This window comes from Balearica regulorum, chromosome 2 (genome assembly GCF_011004875.1).
Source record: "Balearica regulorum gibbericeps isolate bBalReg1 chromosome 2, bBalReg1.pri, whole genome shotgun sequence".
NCBI classification, from domain to species: Eukaryota; Metazoa; Chordata; class Aves; order Gruiformes; family Gruidae; genus Balearica; species Balearica regulorum.
The window spans coordinates 73,788,625-73,810,683 of NC_046185.1; the positions used below are offsets into that span (position 1 = coordinate 73,788,625).

Genomic DNA, 22,059 nt, shown 5'->3' on the forward strand with positions numbered 1-22,059 from the left:
AAATTTAAACCCAGAGGGGTTCAAAGAAATGGAAGAGTTAAGGGAGGAACTCTGACTGACAGAAAACCTGATGAGCATCTGAGAGTTATGAAAAGAGACGAAGTGACTGGGATAAATGAGGGAAATAATGGGAAAGACTAAAAGCTATTTGGCTGGAGGAAACATAGGGATTAGGACTGATGTGAGCAATGTTGAGGAAAGAAATGGACAAGAGATAAGAGACCAAAGCTGTGAATACATACTTGATAACGGTATGGCAACACTCTCCCTTATTTGTTTGTCTAACGCCAGTCTCAGGGTTTTGCTGGCACAGGGTTTATGAACCACCACAGAGAACCAGAGTGGGTAATTCAACAGTACAAAAAAAAAATATTTCAAAGCAACAGCAAAATATACACCTTTTCATCCTCACTTTTCAGATGAACACATTCCTCTGTGAAGTTCATTACACCATCACACAAACACAGCTGTGGTGCCAGAACCCTGTTTTTGACAGTGCAGAGGTGCATACACAGAACCCATACCCAGTTCTGTGGTGCCAGAACCCTGTTTTTCACAGTGCAGAGGACAGAAGAGGTGATGGAAAGAAAAGATGTTTAAGCCAGGTTAAACTGGTGAGGACATTCACGTGAATAAATTGATGAATATTGAGGAATGGATTGATGATGTAAATTACCCTATAAACTGTTGAAGATTAACGGAAGTTGATGTGGGAAGGGGAAAATGTACAGGCACATCAGAGAAAGAAATCTAGGACAGGCTGGGCAAGAGTCTAAATGGGAAAAAAAGCCCTAAGAGTAAAGATTAAAAAGGCATGAACAGAAAGTACCATATCAAGTTTGAAAAACCAGCCCAAGGACAAGCCCAAAACCATCACTTAAGTTTACTGAATCTTTCTGAATTCAGAATACGTCTGTTCTAAAGTGCCTTATTTCCTTATCTGCAATGCAAAGATAATGCTGCCCTTTCAGCTCTCGGATAACATTCAGTGACAAACCACAGAAAAATCCATGAGGAAAACAAACATTTTATAAAACAGTTTGCATAGTACGAAATAAATCCCAAAGCCTTGGGAAGCACTGATGATAAGATGAGCTATTTAAAAGGTGTTTCTTAAGTGCACAGGTGCAACAGCGTTCACAGACTGAAGCAGCTGTGGAAAAAGCCGTACCACTGTGCGATCAAAGGCTGGATTGGCTTCCACACAAAGGGGGCATGCATGCCTGCAAAGTAAGATCATACAGGTATTTCTTAATTTTTGAGAGTTTTATTAATCAACCGTAACAGTATTCTTAGTGAACGTGCATTTGTCTATAATCATCTTAGAGAATATAAGAAACCTTTATCAAAAGCATATATAAAAGAATAATCTTAGCAACCAATATATCTAGTTAATAAATACTACAATTAATGTTTCCATCATAGATATTAACCTAAATACTAAAAACAAGCTTATGGTGACCCACTACTGAATTTTGACAAGTTGGAAACCATGTTTCTATGTTGCTGCCTTAAAACCAAAATTTTGGCCCACCATAGTGCCCAGGTGAGAAAACAGTGTCTGCTCCTCGAGACCACTCTCTGCATGCAGGGGCAGGCTACTGAGACTGGGAGCACCCGGGGTGAAAGTTGGCAGACAGGGACCCTTGTTACTCCAGATACTTGAAACTTGTCAGGTGCAAGTGCTGTGCAACCCCACTGTACCCAAAGCCAATTTGGGGCATAACTTTAAAAATGACAGAGCTCTTTTTGAAGCAGGGATTTTGGAGTACAATATTAGGAAGCCAGGGCATCGGGGAATGGGGACACAGACAGGAGAGAGAGGGATGGAGGAGTTGAGATCCTTGTCTAGGCAGGTGATAATGTATAGTAGGAGGGGGTTAAGTAGGAGGAAACAACATATTGCTCAATATTGGTAGAAACCTTGAAGACCTCACCTTGTCATTTAAATAAACCCACTTACAACATACTATAGATATACTAAATCCTGAGTATCACTTCATTGATTAAAGTCAATGTGCTGTAACAGCAGAACTATCTGATGGCATTCCTCCTGGCATACAGCAGTGTTGTTAAAGCTTCTCCATTTCAGGGAACTGTGAAGTGTCAAAAGAAAAAATAGTAAACTCCAAAAGAAAGTCTGCCCATCCCAGCCTTTCATTAAAGGTAACCCTTAAGACCTGCCCTTAAAGAGTAATCTTTCCTGCAGCATGTTAATGCTCCTTGGCTTCCCAGCCACAGGAAGACCTTTATGGAGAAACTCTCAGTAGCTCATACACCATTTTCCTTCCTTTAACGTGTCCTTTCAGGCCTGATATGACGTGGAGCCACTCTAGTGCAAACCTTAAACTCTTCTTCTCTATATTCTCTTTCATCCAGAGATTTTTAGATTACTGAGCAAGTTCAGCATCAGTACATTGCCCCACTCCTGTAACTTACTCATTGCTTTTTGGAAACACCAATCTATGGGACTGAGATTGTTGCCTTGGTCTTAAATCCACAGGCTGACAATCCTCCCTGCTCCTGTACACCCTGAATACTCCCACCTTTTTTTCTTTAATCACTTTCATCATCTTCAGGAGTGTGTGTGGGGAGAGGAAACAAAATACTTATACGGTTGGAGTTGGAAGAGGGAAGAATATTTCTTTTCTTGCTGTCAGCAAATTAAAAGAGGCAAAGGAAAAATTGACTTCTTTCGGATAGCACCTGCATCAGTAAACTCTCTTAGTAAAATCTCTGGGAAGAAACTTCAAACAGAGCAATAAATGATTCAAAAACCCATCCTAAACAACGGAGGTACTGTATTTTCAGCAGCTAGTTCAAGCCGGTGCTCCCGTATTGCTAGGGGACAGGAGGTGGCCACAGTCTCCTCTCCTGGCTTGACAGCATTGGCTTTAGCTTCAGGAATTTAAATGGAAAAAACTGGAAATGTCTCACACACTGAAAAAAGGAAAAATTCCTTCTTACCCAGAAATATGGTAAGAAAGAAATTGTGTTATTATTAATAAATTCGTAGTTTCAGGTGGTCTTCAATCCCCACTTTTTGTAAAACTCGGAGGAACAGGGTAAACCTGTGCTTCCTCTGGCTTTAGCAGGCAGGGATCCCAAACCACAACTCTTCTCCCTCTGGCTACGAGGCAATAACCTGTCTGCCCTTCCACGGCACTTCAGCTTTGCTGCCTCTCCAGGTCTGCTCAACCCCTGCCCGAGCATCTGCTGACAACCTTCATGTACACGTGGGGAGTGGGAGGACGCCAGCCCACGTTCTCCTCTCTTCACGCCAATGCCACCAGCAGTGGTTGCAGTCCTGCGCACGGGAGGTGGAGGAGCAGGGAGACGAAGAGGGAAGTAAGTAGCACTGACAGATGGTAAGCTGCTCCTTACATTTCATTACAAAGCAGCAAAAAGAGTTTCCATCTTTCCTCATTCAACCCCTGTAGACACGCAGCTATTAGCTACTTCTGCTTTCCCAAGGGCACATGCTACTCCTTCTGTGCTCCTCAGGGCTGTGCAGAAGAACAGGCAAGCAGAACCCTCCACAGCAGCAAACAGAAACATTAACAGCCCCATATACTCACTAAGATTATCCTTCACTGTCATCAGCCTATGAATATTGTACCTTTTTTCATAGACACATCTGTATGAACAGAGCATTTATGATAGGTTAATAATTAATAATGTGCTCATACATACAAGTCCTATGGCTTAGCTTTTAAATTCTTGAATTGCCTATGGTTTTTTAGTATTTTGATGCAGTAGCAATCAGAGGCTTAAAGCAAGTCACTGTCTCGTGGGGATGAAAATAAGTATTTTAAGAGTTTACAGTCCACTGCTCTAGTTTTCTGACTGCACCTATGAGAACATGACTGATAGAAATGCATATGCATGCACATTTGCAAAAAATCCAGACAGACAGGGCTAAGATGTAACTTAAAATAATCCAAGCATATCTGGATATGGAACTTAACTCTGAAGACATTTGAAGAATCTAATTTTTGACACGTCCTTATGGCACACAATAATCACCTTCATGGAATAACAGTCAGCACTTTCTAATTATCCTACACATTTGACCTTAGCTCCCCTCCTCCTCCTTTAAAGTCCTTAATTTTCCTTGCTTCTGTGTCAGGATAGAGCACTCTGTGTCGCACCCTAGCAATCACCATCACAAATAGCTGTGGAAGCATCTAATCTTGAAATAGGAATACTCAAACACTATTTCCCAACTGTATTTTACTGTGGTTTATGTGCATATATTCAATACAAGTACTTCACAGTGAAATCCCCAGCAGCCTTGTACTTTGTGCAAGCGTTCATCTATGTACCGGCTTACGAGTGTCTTTATTTTATGCACATTTTCTCCTTTTCTAATGAATCAAGTTTTGGACACTTTCAGGGTACAAGATTACTACAAAAAGGCAGAAATACTCTGTTATATGCTCCTACCAGTTGGAATGTGTACATTCTTTTCAAGGCTCATTCATGAAGTTTGAGTAGTTAAATCATATAACATCCACAATGGCTTTAAAGGCCCCTGGGACTACTTCCCAAGTACTTATTCTTTGCTTAGTAGTCAAGGATGTGCATTTTTCATGGTTCAGTTCCTCATTTTACATGGGGTCTGCATAGCCTGAGGTGTCACATTTCATGGGAATTTCACAAAGCATTAAAAAAAAATAATAAATTACACAAAACCCGAAGATTCATTTTCACAGAGACAGAAAGCAACCCAAAGCCTCCCAGCCTCTGTCAGCTTTAAAAACAAGGGAAATCCATAATTTTATGGTGGTGTTATTGCTGAATTCCATGTAGACCATGAGAACCCTATATCCTCCTCACGAGCAGTCCCAACATGAAAGGCCATTTCATATAACATACAGAGCAAGGAACAGCTCCGTTTATTTGTAGATGTGTAAATTACTATAGGGTGGTTAAACTTTCGAACCCAAATTTGCTTCAGTGCCAATTCCCATCCTGGACTGGGAGGACTTGTACTGTACGTTGTGTGTAAGGACCATCTGGCTCTGCTGCCAGAAGGATCATGGATCAGAATCACATCCAGGGAGAAGGGAGGGAAGAGGAGGAGGAGGAAGGAGGAAAGAAGGAGAGGGCAGTGCTTGCTCCACAAACTAAGGGAACACTTAAGGTTGTGTTCGGTAGGAAACTCAGTGCAATGCATGCATAAATCAAGTCTAATAAATATTGTTTTAAAATATGCATATTTGAAATGATAAAAGGAAACACTAAATGCATAGATAGGAAAGCAAAGAGGATGTTTTCCTTCTTTTTAAACTGCATGGTTTCCAGAGTCAAGATCTCCCAACTACCCTTCTACAAGTAAACAAATGCATTTAGTCTTAAAGAGGTATTTGCAGAAGTGAAAGAGGATTCAGCTACCCAGCCAAGGAGGTTTAGTGTTTATATTACTAATCATGGAGACAGTATAATGTGCCCTGTTTTCTGGTACAATGAAGAGCATTGTAATCTCATTATTTCTAATCTAAAGAGTTCATGAACCAAATGAATTTGATGCCAAATCCATTTGTATTTTTCCATTCCATGGCTTTTCAAGGCACAAAGAGGCACATCTTGAGGTTTCTGCACACATGTATCAGGAAGTGGTACTGAGCCATCAGGTATAGGTCTGATTTTTCTGGGACTGTTACTTTTGATATGAACTACAACAAATGGCACCTACGAAGCTCACTGATGGAAAGCTGGCAGAGTAGCCGATTTCACCAAGGGAGATGGCATGGCTGCATCACAGTGACGCTATACCTAAGCTCAGCAATGCTGCTCATTAATAGGTCTTATTAGCACAAGTACACTAATTTGCTACTAATTTGCTAATAGAGCTATGGTTTGTTTGGTTTGGTGGGTTTTGTTTTGTTTGTTTTTTGGAGGGGGGGGGAACGAACCTAGGTTATATCTCCACATGGAGCTGCCCCATACTATGTGGGCATAACAGCTTCCTGGCGGAGTTACCATCTGTTGGCATGGTTTCACGGGACAGCTGTCTGATGACCAGCATAAAATGAATGATACAAATCTTCAAATCCCCACAAGACAAGTGTCTAACTCTGATATGCTTTCTGATGGACTCAGCAGAAACATCAAAGAACTGAATTAACAGGGAGACTGAGCCAGCAAGTCCCTCTCAGAAGCAACACTCCTAAGTAATCAAGCTTTAGGCACTTGATTTCTCTTTAATGCATAAGCTCTTACTACAGCTACTTCAAGATCAACTAAGAAGTTTATATAATTTTAAAGAACTCCACATAAGAAGTCAACTTGAATAGATAGAGGTATGTGCAAGAACTTCACAGTCACATATGGATACCTGCACACTGAAGGTTAAGAGAAGTCAGTCAGGAAAGTTTTCATACTTCGCTTCAGAAAAGAAATGCAAAGGTAAGCCTAATCATGTGCTGTCTGTTCCTATTTACTTGGGCCTGGGATACTTTTTTACAGCTGGAAAACTTTAAACAGTTTTCCAGTTCACACTGAAACAGGAATAATGCAAAGGTATGCACGATACACAGTATTAGCTCAATTTTCACTACTAAACTTACATTACTACCATCTGTTTTACTGCTGCGGAACCAACCCAGCAAGACACGTCTATTTAGGATAGAAATAGCCTCTCACAGACCTTATTCCTAGGCTTTTCATATTTACACAAACCCTGCTGATGATGCTTCATATACGTTTACCACAGAAGAACGGGTTTCCCCATGCTAAACGCTTTGTAATATCTAACCTTTAACGCAAAAGGCCAAAGCCACAAAATCTATCAGGGTGAGGGAGGAAAATTCAAAAGCACCGGAAACATTTGCATCCTTGTAATAACAAGGGGTCTTTTTGATAAAAACAGCCAGCCGATTCCTGGAAATGGATCATCGCCCCATTACAGAAAGCACACTTATAAACCCCAAGCATTCCTAGTAGCAGTTGGCTCCATGCAGAAATGCCACCAGCTCGCTGATAACTTCACGTCTGGCTTTCAGAACGAGAGGGTTATCAGCAACAGCTTCTACTGCCCGCTTGCAAAACCTCAACCTCACCTTCCACTTCCTCAAGCTCCTTGACATCTTTGGGCACACAGTGTTCTGGTGACAGACAGTAACCAGATGGTCTTCTACCATCCAGAACTGAGTTGTTTCAGGAATTTAATCTGATTTCCCAGAATATGCAGCACAGCCCTTCATTCTAAAGTTGGCGTGCAGGTGGGATTGCATGCCTCTGGCTTTATAAATAGGCCTAACCGTCGGTGGCTTTGGTACGTGTCTGTGACCGAGCCGTTTGCCTGTTGCTTTAGAAAATCTGAGCCCCTGCCTGGGCATTCACCAGCGATTCTGACCAACTCCTGTGGCTCCTGTGCAAGTTCGACCTCCCTCTCAAACAGCTCGATGTCTCCTAATCCCAACAGCAAAATCACTTTGTGCTTTACAATCAGCAGCTCTTACGGCAATTTCTTTTCACTTTTTGTTATTTTCACCTCTGTACAACATCATACATTCCATACAAGTATGGAGTATGTCGGATCTCTCACCCCAGACCATCTTCTGTGGTTGCTCTAATGTCTGTAGAGATGTTGTCAGAAGTGCAGTGGGCTCGTGATAGGGAAGATCAAAACTGGTTCTACTGCAACCTAGTTTTCCTGTCCAGATTACTGAATGAAGTATAGATTATAGAAGTTTTGGATATACCTTATATTTAATTTTAGATTATAATAATGTTTTTGGTTTTAGGGGGAGGGAGTAACTTGAAGCAGAAATATTGCCCCAAATCATAACTCTTAGCCTCCTTCCAAGCACTTGTTTTCCTATATTTCTTCTTAAAAAAATCCAACAACCAACAAACACTACAAAGCAAAATAACTAAGAACACCAAACAAAATGAAAACCACCTCCGATCTAGACTTTAAACCCAGATTCTTATTCCCCATAAAAGCACACAGCTCTCACTAAATCAGAGACCAGCATCCAAAGGCAGAAGTTGATTCAAACCTGGTCTAGTAGAAGCACAGGCTGATGGTCTCATTTTTGTCTCAGCCTTAGTTCTTTGACATTTTGCACTGTAGCAAGGTCAAGGCCTCTTCCTGCTTGGTCTGGACACCTAGCTTGTGTTTTCAGACCACAAGAACAAATTCTAGCTTTCATCTAATTATGGACACCACTAAATACTGATTTGAATCCAGAAGCAGGCAATTAGGGATCCAAGTACACAAGTAAGCTCTGCAAAAAAGGCTGGATGACCTTTTGACAACCTCCTCATTGGATGTGAGGGACAGACAGGACAGGATCCCATCAGGTAGAAATTCTTACATTGTGGTGTCAGAGGACTGACCCCTGAACCCCATACCTCACTCACTCAGTGTATTTTTAAAACAATTCAGCCTTGGTCTACACAAGCTGCTCTTATTTCTCACCTTTCCAATAGCACTAGCTAAATTAACAGAAACCATGAAGACTGCCATAATTCTACAATTATTTAATTAGCCTGTGCTCAGCCATGGCATTTCATGTGTTGCTTTCTCATTCTGTGCAAGGAACAGAAGATTTCAAAATTATATCCAAAGGATCTTCAAAATTACAATAAGACTTATATTAATCCTCATCAATTGTGGACATTTTCATCTATCTTTCTGTTTATTTTTGAATAATTAGGCAATACCCACCATACTGCAATCTGGTAATTGGGACAGAAACTTTTAACTTCAGTACTATGAGGGAAGTTCATCATTCTTATGGATAATTGTCATCAAAGGGGAAAAAAAGGAAGGGGGGGGGGGGGGGAAGAAAAAAAGCCAAATCTGTTTCTGTGGGGGAAAAAATCCCTCAAAACGCCGAGTTTCTTTACACGTCCATAACAATTAAAAGCAACATTGAAGAGTGAATTTAGGGTGAAGAACTAATAAATATGGAAGAAAAAAAGCTGTTTTCTAAACCAGTCTTTCAACAGACTAAATCTCAAGAGAAGCGCTGGCTTCTGTTGGTTTAGGGTCTATACACTATACTGTGACAAAAGGGAACATTTTGGGAAAGGTACTGTCAGACAACCCTAGTTCAGGGGACCCGAGCAGAAATAAACAGTCACTCCTTAGCACTCAACAGTAAACTGGATTTCTCAGTATTGCATGTAAAAACCACACTTTTCACTTACCCATTGAAGTAACTAAAACTTTTGTGACTCATATTTAGTAATTTTTTTGGCAGCTCAGTCTGGCATGAACCAAGTCAAAACCACTAAGCAGAAATTCACAACCAGGAAACGTTAAAGTGAAACAACTCAGACCTTTAGAAAAAGGAAAGCAATGTCCTCAAAGTAATAACTTGGACCTGGGAACTCATTGAACCACCTACAACCCCTTACACATATTCCCAACCTGTTTTCCCTACTAGGTCCAAAGCTATTTCTTGAAGAGGGCAGGCAAACAAGTTCACAGGAAACACTCAGTCAAGACACAGGAAACCGCTCAGTGAAGACGAGCAGCCCCAACGGGCGAGCCCTGGAGGCGGTGGAGGCAATGCCACACCTGAGGCTGCCATTTACTGTCACCAGCCCTGCAAGCCAGGTTCGGATCACAAGATGAAAACAGTGAATTACACCAAAGGTGCTGGAGAAATGCAGCCAGAATATGGAACTAAGGAGAAATCACATGCCTTTATGATTCAGGTGAAATGCAGTGAAAATAAGGAGGATATATCTGCAGGACAAGGACACCACAGCAGCAAGGCACAAAAATTTTAGACAAAGATGACTTTGTTTTGTTTTTTGTTTAATGTCCTTAACTTAACACTGAGTTTAAAGCTTATGAGACCACCTCAGTGCTAACTGTGGCGTCTATTCCACAAAATTTGTTAACCTATTCACCGGTACTCCAAGTTTAGTAAAATGGAGCACTGTGATAGGACACTCAACTGTCACCAAAAAAATCCAACCAATTGCTATGGCCATCCAAAAACAATATACCAGAAAAACACTCTTACATGATGTATTTAATGTTTCTTTTCAGCACCCTCCTCAATGTACTTGGATAAGATTGTTTGTCTACACTGCACTTCCAAACCTATCTTTATCTCATTGCACATGCAGACCTATTCAGAAAGCACATGCTGGCTTCTGGAACTGCAAACCAGCTGTCATAATCCTGGAGTTGTAACAAGCTTTGACCTTCCTGAAAGACAATCAAGACAAATTTAATTTCTAAAATAAAACCCACATCACACAGAAAAATCATATTATTGTAATAGATGCTAGGATACACTACCCAGAGAGAAATTTCAGCTTCTCACACCAGCAAAACAGGGGGGAAGAAAGACCTGATTTCAGAAGACATCAATCCCAAAAAGCATCTTCTTAAAATAAAGTTTTTAGGTCTATGGTTTACTTCCATATGGTTAGGTTTTGTTGTTGTTGTTGTTGGTGGTGGTGGTTTGTTTGTTTTATATTTATTCTGAGCAAGCTGTGACCACCTGTTAATAACAGTGCAACGAGATGAGTTTGCAGTTTCCTTATTATGATGCTGTGGACATTGGCACTAAGGCGCTGTTTTATCATTCATTGAATTCAGTGGAACATCTCTAACTCCAGACCATGGATACCAAGCTCTTAAAGAGAGCACAACTAGAGAAGCTACACCAAGAAAGAGACCACTGTGATCTTCCTGAATTCTGGATGCTTTAGGATACATCCTAGTAACAAGAAAAAGTAATCAGTGTGGAAGGAAGCTTTAATTCTTCTCAGTTCATACCTGAATGATGTCAAATGAGATCTCAGTAAGATGAAGGCCCACGCGACAGTGTTGTGAGATCGCTCAGATGTCACTGACTTCTCTGTCAACTGTGAGGCTCAGTGCCCTGGACCTTATCTGACACTGGAGCAGAAGAGCTGCACGGCTATCCAGTGTTTGGATTGCGAGGCCACTTGGCTACTCAGGTAGTGTAATCACCTATCAGGCTTCTTCATTTAGAATTTTCAATATTTGGCTGCAAAACTCAGCTGAAGGGCAAAGACATCATCCAGCTACACTAGATGAATACCAAGCTGATAAAGGAGTAAACCCCTAGACTGAAGGCCAGACTGTCCTATACAGCACCTTTATTTTGCTTCTAGTCTGAATTTTCTGAGAGCATCCATGGCAAGTTTCATCCCAGAAACTTCTTTCAGCTGTAAAGAAAATCTCTTTTCTTTCATGTTTCTGTGTCCTTGTCTGGTTTCATTGTGGCTAACAGTCTTTTACTTTGGAGTATATACAAGCTGCTATTCTAATACATTTATATCACTGTACAACGACTGACATAGAACATAATTTGTGGTACTGGTTTGGTTTCTTATACACCCCAAGAAGCTGGTATTTGTACAGTCTAATCTTCAAGTTCTTCACATGAAGCCTCACTTACTATGTGCATCCTTGCTTTCAAGAACAGCATTTCTGGTTCTTACAAAATCCTTCTCCTTATTTTTGTGTTTGTTTTACTCCTTAATTTGCAGTTTGAGTTTTGGCCGCTAAATACATCAAAGTGACATTTTTAAAGACAGCTATATACGTCAGTCTAAGAAAATTCAAATGAGCAATCCACCACAACTATGCATTCATTAGCGCTCTATTTACTATGAGATCATTCAGCAGCAAAGATCCCTTGGTGTGACTGTTCTCCCCTCGCTCATAACCCCTTGAAATACTGAAGGAACTCTCCCAATTTGCAGCCTGGGTTTCTCAGTTAGATGAAGGTTGCATGCATTCATTTGGGCCACAATACAGTGATTCAGCTTTCTAATCCAGTAACACAGCTTTTCTGCATCAGTCTCCAAACCCTTCCTTTGCCAGTTATCTTTTAAGTGCAAAGACCAGAATGTGAACCTCTTGATTACCTGTTTAACTCCAAAATATCAGATAGCGAAAAATTGTTTCCAGTCAACTGACCTGAAGATATGACCATCTCACTCTTTATTCCATAGCTACTAATCCCACTCCAAGAAGTTATTTTGCTCTGTGGCCTTTGACATTTACAATTATCTGGTGAAAGCCTTAGAATGCCTTTTCTTTCTTAGAATTATGGATTTTCAGTATAGTGTATTAGAAAAGCTGGACAATGGAGAGACTATCAATACTTGAATTTTCCAATTCATCCTGCTCAGCAGTGAGTATTAATGATGTCCTCTTAATTTTCCTGCATAACATGCAAGAATCAGGATCAAACTGAGAAAGATGTTCCAAGACACTTAACATGGCAAGATGCAGCAGACCTGTGAGAGCTTCAGAGCAATAAAAACAACTTTTGGATGCATTTCCTTTACCTCTCAGGATGTAGTTCTGATAATTCTGGTCAGCCTCCGCTCCCACTTTGATTAAGCAAGTCAGACCTTCAGCGACAACAAACTCATGAACCAAGTCCTTGTCATCCTGCCACAGGAGAAAGGAAAAGCTGCGTTAGAATTTTGAAAGACAAAGAAACAGGATATATCATAATGTAAAACCAAGTGCATGGCTGCAACATTGACTTTGTGTTTCAGATGATGTAAGCAAGTTGATATGAATGTTGTTACACTGAAGACCAGAAGCAGAATTCTGACTTTTAAAAACAGAATTAAATACATTGATGCAAAGCAAGAAAAAACAAGCTTTTACCTTTAAGTCAACTATAGAAGATTAATATCTGTAAAACATGACTTTTGATTTTTTCATTAAGGGCTTGCAGACATTCTAGCTGATATTAAAATCCTATTCTATCACATGAACAGACATCCTTAAAGCCTTAAAATGTCAGTATCAACAAGAGAAGGCCATCTACATGCCTTAGCATAATTCCAGTGTCAGTATTTGCAGCGCATACAACAAAACTTTTAAAGCAGGTGTTTATTGCAATGTAATATTATATTCATCATCTTAACATAATATAAATTCATTATATTTAGAATGGGAAAGTATAGTGTGTATATATATATCTCTCTCTCTATCTAAGAACTCTAGGAGATAATATTCCCACATTGTGATGGAAAACACATCAAGTGCAAGAGAAAATTTGATGGGAGTTAAACTTGTTAAAAAGTGACTCACTTTTTTTTTTTTTTTTTTTAAACCATCAGTCCTTTACTCAGCGCAGCAGAACGACCCTGTATCACACTTGAGGGAAAGGAGGGCTTTACTGGGCACTACATGTATAATACTATGCCAAGGCTCATGTAGACTAACAAAAGGCTACTAAAAACTTGATTAAACAGCACTTAATGAATTAGCCATACAAATTAGGCACAAACAAAATTTAAAATATTAATGAAAGACAAGTAAATGAAAGACAACTACTTTGTGGACAAAATCATCATAGTTGCCGAGTCCCTTCTTTTGAGTATTTTTAAGATGTTTTCATACACAACAGTGTATTAGATGATAGAAATTTCAGCTTTCCAGTAACACAACCCTGAGAAGCCAAGATCCAGACAGTAGATAGTTTTGTTGGGAGTGATTGCTGAATTCACCTCAGACACTTAGAAAACTGCCAAGGGAAATAAAATAATCAAGAGTCTTTTAGTGTGAAAATTCACTTATTGCAAAGTTCTTTCAGCCTGACGGATTATTTCTTATGAATTTCCTTCTTTCACCAGGGCTAGGTTACAGAATTCTTAAAGACTGAGCAAATAGAATATTTAAAATTGTAAGGTGATCTAGCAATTCATGAGAAATTTAGAAATTATGAGAAAAACCTGTTTAATGTTTCAGGAGAAGGTCAAATTTGTTAAAACAATTTAAATATAGATTTTACAGTAGTGTATAGATACACAAATTTATCACATGATAAAGGTGATTTATCCTTAAAAAGTATATAAAGAGGAAGCATACCATCATTCCCCACATCTTCGCAAAAGTGTATCATAAAAGCTCAAAATATGTAAGATAAAATCCACCACTGTACACACTTGAGCTAAAAATTTTATTTATTTCTTAGTCCAAATGTTCTATTTTTTGAGGTCATTATTTTTTTCTTTAGATAGATAAAAGCCTTGGGAATGTTCTCTGAAGAGCTAGGAAGTTTACAAAGTCCCATGTCAGACCAGGGCACTACAGATGCAAGCACCCAATTTTATGAAGATGACAAATTTCCTCTCTCTATCCATTTACCATACTAAACCCATAATGGGATTACTAACAGAGTACAGGAAGAGTACAGAGACAATCTACCTGTTAATACAGATGGCACTAATTGCACAGCTCCTCCTCCACTGCAGCCCACCAGGGAATCGCCTTTGCCATTCCAGAAGAGAACTGAAGAATTCATATGGCTGCTTACAGGGAGCAGCTGAGGACCTTTTTACAGCAGGGGACCTTTGACTGGCACAGAGGCTGCTGTACCTCTGGCCAAGCCGCCAACCCAAAGAGCATGTCCCGACAGGGGCCTGGGAAGGGGCATGGTCAGCCAGGACACGTGGATCTCTGCCTGTCCGATCCTGAGCAGTGGCCTTTGGCAAAGCCCTTCCCAAATGACACTGCTGAGAGGACTGAACTCTTAATTCTGAATTTATCTCCAGTTAATTTGTGCAGCAAGTGACGCCAAAATTCACAAGGTGAACTTCCAGAACAACATTTTACAACAATTTGAGTCCTGGAAAAATAAGGGAAGGACACAAGATAAAACTCTCTCTGATGATCAAAGCCATATCTCAGGTTCATTCCCTCCAAACTTGGGGTATTATTTGATTTAAAAATCAAGCAACTACTAATAAATACATAAATAAATATGCATGCAATACACAGATCCAAATCTCACTGGATAGCAAACAACATTCAAGCTCACCTTGTACAATGGAGAGCCACCTCCAACAGAGCAGGTAGGCAGAACCTGCCAGGGACCCCAGAGGAGTCTCCTCCCTGGCCATCCCTTGGAGACAAACAACTGTTCCCTCCCATACTTCCCTTTGTACATGGTGTTTTTAACTCAAAGAAACTTGAGCGATCTCTTGTTCTTAAAGAATTTTGAATCTTGTTTCTCCTAAAACTCAAGAGAGAGGAACACATCCCTGGAATTTGTCTGCTAAGCTTAAAGTAAAGTATATTCACGGTTCAGGTACCCTAAGCCTACAGACCGTGGTAATTCACAAGGAGTATGCACACCTAGAAAGTAAGTTACACTGTATGGCAAGGTCAATGGTTAAAAATTCCTTGCTACTAAAGAGAGAAGGTGCCAAATTTCCCTTACCCAGAGTGGGCAGTGGTGGAAGCACGGGCAAGGGACAGAAAGGAGAGGAGTACACAGAATTTAGAAAAACTAACCGAAATTGGTAGCCCAGTACAGATTCAAGAAAGCTGTGGGGAAAACATTCCCTAGAAGTTTTTCTACAAATTTGATGACAATAAGTGCATATTTTGTTGGACAACACCACTATCTAATTTAAGAGAAACAAGATATATAACAATATAAACTACTGACTGAAACAACCACAATTATTTTTTCAGATGGTAATGGTGTCCTAGCTCAGAGCACACTTCCTTGTTCTTTAAATAACTTTCGTTGATACTTGAGTAGACAGTTAAATTTTGCATCAATTGTGTTTGCATCATCCTTGAGTTGAGAAAAAAAAGAGTATCTTCTGGATTGACTCACAGTCAAACAAGGAAAACTGGAAAAACAGGAAAAAGGAGGAATAACTGTGGTCTGTGGATTCTGACATTTGTTAATTGACTTAACATGCCTGTTTGGGAAAAATAAAAGACATTCGTATAACACAAAAATAAAATTGTCCCTATGCTAGAGAAGTTAGCAGTAGTTCAGCTTCAGAGAGCTTCAGGTCGAATCCAAAAACAGAAGAAAATTTGTAACAGCACATAGCCATTAAGTGCTGCTGACATTCAGTGAAAGATAAAAACTGAAATACCCAGTATATCTTTAAGATGTGAACTCATATTAGAGTATCGCATGGGGAAAAATTAGCATTTAATTCTCAAAATACCTAATGCTAAAGATCTGTTTTATGTTGGTGACTTTTTTTAAAAAAAAAAAACAAACAAGGACCTTCCCAAAGCAAATTGTGAGATCTGCTTTCTGGAACTTTTTCAAAGCAGCTGAAGGAGTAAAGCACTGCAGCATAGAGTCATCCTTGACTGAAAGGAGGTATATTGCAGGGGAACAGCAGAGGAAATGAAGGGGACGAGGGACTCTAATCAGACTGCTTTTGGAAAGCACTGAATAAACAAATCAAACCTGAATTAAAAAAGGCTTTTAAGGTACTTCTCCTTTCCCAAATAAAAGGGAAAAAGAAGGTGTAATGAAGCAGAGTACAAACACATCATGCTCTAGACATAAATCTGAACTCAGTACATTATCTATCTCATCATGTATATACGAGGAGAGGAAAGAAGCAAACATCTGGAATGTGCAAAGAAAGATGAAAGGCATCCAAGGCCATACGTTCTACATTGAAAGGAGAATGTTTACATCAATTTTGGTCTAGGATAATCTTTTCAGACCCATTAACTCACTGACTTGCCAAGTTAGGTGACCTCAGGAGTAAAGGCTACTCTCTAGCAGCGGTACGAGGCTCAGGTTTCCAGGAAAAGAGCATTCATTGTACGCAATATATGGTGTGTGTGACAATGATACGTACAAGTAGCTGCCGCATGTGTGTGATAACAGTTAAAAGGAGGCAGGGAAAGGTTGTCATTTGCTGTGGAAATGGACTCCTCCACTAATATTGCAAAGATTTATGACCCCTTAATCAGCAGGCATTAAAGCACTGATGAGAAAAGCAGCAAAACACAGGCAAAGCTCTCTAAGCTTCCTGCTAAGCTCCTGCAACCGTAGAGATTGTGCAGTGACACAAAGGCTGGCTACTTAAAGTCTTTATGGAAAGATACCGGTGGCCTCGTCAGATAACTATATTTTACGTATTCATTCACAGATTTGCAATAGATTGCATCTCTTCCTTTCTTCAGGCATCTCAGAAGGAATTAAAAATGATAGTGTATGTCACTTTGTTACAGAGCTCTATTTTTGTCCAATGTATAATGAAAAAGACATGAACTATATTCAGACTGCTGAGTTTAAAGCTTGCTTATGCGGTTGACAAAATGCACAAATCATACTTTCACCTGCATAGCTCAGCCTATTGAAAACGCAGCTATTGAAAAACCCCACAAACCCTGTGACTGAGCAGTCTACACAGTACGCTCATGTGCCACTAGAAGAATATGAAGCGTAGAGGGGATTCCCTTCTTTCCTACCCGTTCTCCTGTCTCTGTACCATTTGCTATATTCTCTAATGCAGTTTTGCGGGGTCTTATCTGAAGGTGGAGACTGAAGACTTTCTTTCAAGAAATGGCACTTTGTAAGAATGCATCTTATCTGATGTGCAGCTTCCACGTGCAAAGATAAATTGTTTACATACTGTTAAAGATAAATCTTTCTGAAGCCTGCTATTTCTGTGGGCCATATGTTTGAAAACTTTTACCCAAAGCATGATTATTTTTCAGCCACAAGAAAGTTACTTCGCTTCCTAATAAGAATCAAGGTTTTGGAACACAGTTTCTCAAAGGCAAGTTTTTTTTAATAATTTTTTTTGTTTTAACTAACAAGGACTGGTGAAAGCTCTATTCCAAGTATTTGAGGAAACTGGATTAGTAACTGAATATTCACATTTGGATATGCACATACATATTTCTCTCTTACGTGGCTAACAGCTGTGCAGAATACTGTCTTTCCAAGAAATCACAACAAGATGTTTGTCTATGAGATTTCCACCAAGGAGAATCTCATTTTTATGTTTTTTTCCCTTTCCTTTCATAAACTATCCCATTGTTTCTGGTTGCTTGAGCATTCCCATATTTAATCCTATGCTGTACAATCCTCTCCTTTTTCTGTTACAAAGTTAAACATTGCACATTTTTTAATGTTCATTTCTTTAAGTAAGGAACCGTGGGGTTCCCCAGCTTGTGCTCTCCACATGACACGTTACCGAGTGAGCCAGCAATCACATTCTGTACCGACCAAACTTTCCAAAATGCAAAAATTGCAATAATCCAGCCTAGAAGTGAGAGCAGCACAGCAGCCAGGGTACCAGTCACAGCCACGAGAGTCTTCTTGCTGAGCTTTGCCTGCGGGCTTACAGGAGGGGACCACTCACACTGAGCTCCAGCGGTTGATGTGCTTCACCCTCTGTCTGAGGAAGAGCTTCCCTCTCTGCTCTGTCACTCTACAACGTCCCTACTAAGAGAGATTTAAACTCTGATTCTCAGGCCAGCACTGGTTTTGTCTGTAGACCAAAATTAGTAACTTTGCAAAGATATAATGCATTCACATTTTAACGTTGTGATCATTCACCTAGGCAAAAGACAGGATGAATATTGAAAATTCACCATGTGATGTAACGTAAGAGGAGAAATGTAAACCCTACTGAATTCAAAGCAGAGGAGCATCCTCCTCTGCTGCCTGAAATCTTGTGGGACACGATGCTGGCAGCATACCAATACAAAGTCCTACAGGCAGAAAGGGCACCAGCTCACTCAGACACTGCCTGGCTCCAGAAATAAAAATTACTACTTTTTAAAAGGAGCAGCTAGGGAAATCTCTATTCATTAATACGATCATCTGTCAAATAGTATGCTGGGAAAGTGCACTGTCCCCACTCTACATTAACACATGGGAGCAAGATCTCCTTGGAAACCCCTCTTCCTCAGATTCCCCTGCCAGGAGTATACGCTGCACAGCAAGGAGGCAGAACTGAAACAGAAACCCCAGATGACTATGCTCAATGTGAAAAAAAATAAAATAACAAGGAAAAATACATGGAACACTAAAATGCCAGCACGCTTGTAGAAAGTCCCCCCAAAAATATAAATTATGGCCACTGTTTTTAGAACTGAAAAGACATTTTTCACGTTTTTTTCTTTTTTAATTCTCCTGCAAAATCAAGATAGGATCACGAAGTTCAGCTGGTTTTAGGAGGATTAAGGGTTAGGGATTAAGCTTCATTCATTAGGGGATGTAAATTAGCAGCAGAGGGACAGCAGCTGACTGCTGAGGAAAGGGAGGAAGGAGGAGGCAGGTCAAAGAGCAAACCATGCACGACTGCAGGCTTTCCCTGGCATAAATCTCAAATGACAATACATCTGGCGCTCCACCACAAGAAAGTAAAATGCAGGACTATTGCCCAATACACTTGAAAAGCCTCCTCTGTTACTAAGCGAATAAAGCCGGAATGATAAAATCCGGGTTTCTGTTAGTAATAGCATCAATGATGGGTAGGTCCTTATTGCACCCTTCCTACTCCTAACAGTGCAAGGAGAATAGAAATCTACTGATCTTCTTTCCTAAGCATTCCTCTGGCTCCTTCAAAGCCTCATGTATACAAAAAAACCCCCAAACCACCCCGCAGCTTCCTCCTAACCTGACTGCCCCGGGCAGCAGTAGCGACGTGGCAGCGCAGGGCTATGACTGGAATGCGCTTCCATTACCCGAAAGTCTTCATGTCCACATGTTCCCCATATAATTTCAAATGCTTATACGATGCTCTGCCCCAGTAGCAATGGAAAATTAACAGCCAGTTCCTCTCAGCCCTCCTTTCAGCTGTCTAGCTCTGCCACCCCAGGGTCTACGTTAGAAATATACCACAAGAAAGTCTCCACAAGAATATTTTTAACTATTGCTACCTGCCTTCAGTATGCATGACATCTGCTAAGGTTACTAGCAAAATACTCCCATTGACAAGACTACAATGATGTAGTAATAAGAGAGTTATGCTGTGCTCTATTGGAAACAGAAATCCCAGACCACTTCTGGAGTCCAGCTTTTTTACTGGCTAAGCAACAGGTTGCATTTTATAGATCAAGATTGGCTTGCAATGTTTGCAGTTAGAAAAGCTCATTTTGGCTTGAAAACTGAGTAAATATAGTCAGGAAGTGATTGAAGGAGCATGGACGGCCAAGATATAATTTATAGTTACTTTCCCACACTTTAAACTATAGTTCTGTTCTTTGGACTCCAAAATTATTGATATAATTAAAATATTAGATTGCCAATCCAGAAGTGCCTGATACTATCTAATTCGATTGTCACTGTTTATTTCAGTCCATTTTAAAAGCCAAGTCATCTATTGCAAACAAATCTGGAAAGAAATCATTCCAAAACCATACATACACGCATATATATATAAACACACATGCATACATAAACTTAAGTCCTATGAGTCCCTCAAGACTGTATTGCCATTTCAGCTTAATTATTTAAGCGGCTACAAAACAATTCTATGTATGGATCAGATGAGCCGGTGGTTAAGCAGGCAAGTCTTGTATTAAACCATGAAAACTCCGCTCTAAGTCAGGACACTGTTATTGCCCTTGCCGGCTGTGCCACAGCTTCCACTCCTCTGCCCTCCCAGCTCTTCCTTGCACTCCCCTGCGCTGGCTCCACACCCCTTATTTGCTTCTCTCCCCCAGCCTTTACACCGCCCCAACTCATTACATGCACATCTGTGCAGAAGCATGACCACAGGATGATATAAAGACATCGGTACTTTTACACTGTTCCCTTTTTTCCTGTTCTCGCATCTGTTTACACGGAGTAATGCTTTACAACAGCATGCACGGAAATGACCATCCCCCTTTCTTTATTTTCAGTGTGGTAATATATTGAAGCAACCTGCAATACAACGTTTGGCTTCTAGTGATGATTACCATGAAAATTCACCCTCAAGTATCAATTCCGTTGCATATCCTTGCCATGAGTCAGTTGCCTAAGTAGCAATCACCAAATGCCAACAATTTTTTTGCCAGCCTTTTAAGCACACCTGTGCCAGCTAATGATAATACTATGCCATTAAAGTATTAAAAAATAAATTTTATTTCTTTCCAAGATGAAAACAACTCAAATATAGATCATGCTATTGTTTATTATGGATTTCCACCTTGGCACCAATAAAGAGATACAGAAATTCACTCAAAAGTAATTTTTGATTTACAGGCATGAATGCCCTGTAGTGTCCCTTCTGAAATACCCTCAGTCCATAAAATAAATATTCTGTTGTTTCTCAAGAACACATTTTTGTATTGTGCTAAAAATACCAGCAGAACAAATACAGCATTTGCTGGTGTTTCCTGTTAGCAAAGCAGAGAAGCTGCAACACTTATTATTTCACACCTCTTTTACATAGGGACGCATTTTAAATTGCATGCTTTTTGGCAGTTTCTTTTGAATAGCTGAAAGAATACATGGGGGCAAAATAAATGTTTTAATAGCTAACTTTACAAATTAAAACACATGCAGTATTTAATACCTTGAAACAAATATGCAATTCTCTTACAGACAGAATTTCTTCAAGTTTGAGGATATTGGGAAGTACTCCAATCTGAAAGAGGTTCAGACATCTTTGGATTTTTTTCATCTGTCTGAATTTTTAAAAATATATAAAATTTGAAACAAGATATTTGTATGAATAACTTTTCAGTAATGCAAACTTCTCAACGTCTTTCTGAAATGTCTCAAATTCCTCAAATGACAGGTATGCAGATACCTCAGATATCCAGCATTAGCCATGTAGCTATCCCAGTAGCTGCAGCATATGGAAAAAAAATAAATCTTGAGGAAATAAGTAATAGATAAGAATCAAATCTTCCTTTATTAGATTTGTTGAGATTCCTCAGAGTCAGATCAGTGTTTATTAGACACAGTTAAGGTATGTTTAGAGCATCAAGTTCCAGCCAACAAAAACAGAAGAAAAAGTATGGTAGAATGTAGACAACAAATATTGCATACATTTATGAAAAGATTTAAATGTTGAAAACTTTCTTAGCAATATCTTATTTTTTCCCTTTTTAAAAAAAGTAATCTTGTCTAGTGAAATTAAAGTAACTTCTTAGAATAATTGCTCTTTCTTACTGGACATTCATGGAAAAAAGGTAAATTTAAAACCTGAAAACTTTCAGCTCACATTTGTATTATTTTATCAAAGTCCAATACATCATTTATTCCCACCTATTTCCTGTTCATTTATTACTTTTTCTTCCTTAGTGAGATGGATCTCATTTGTATATGACTGAAGAATTGGTCCTTTAAGAGTTTGGGTTTCCCT

General features: G+C 39.7%; 1 protein-coding gene across 12 annotated transcripts in view; it reads right to left on the reverse strand.

Annotated features, from left to right (window-relative positions):
* Positions 1-22,059, reverse strand: part of FHOD3 (formin homology 2 domain containing 3) — a 427,406-nt gene that overhangs the window by 194,181 nt on the left and 211,166 nt on the right. For all 12 annotated transcript variants that reach the window (XM_075744719.1, XM_075744713.1, XM_075744720.1 and 9 more), the window contains exon 5: positions 12,304-12,409. In XM_075744719.1, coding sequence (XP_075600834.1) covers positions 12,304-12,409 — 106 coding nt within the window. The remainder of the gene's footprint in view (positions 1-12,303; positions 12,410-22,059) is intronic.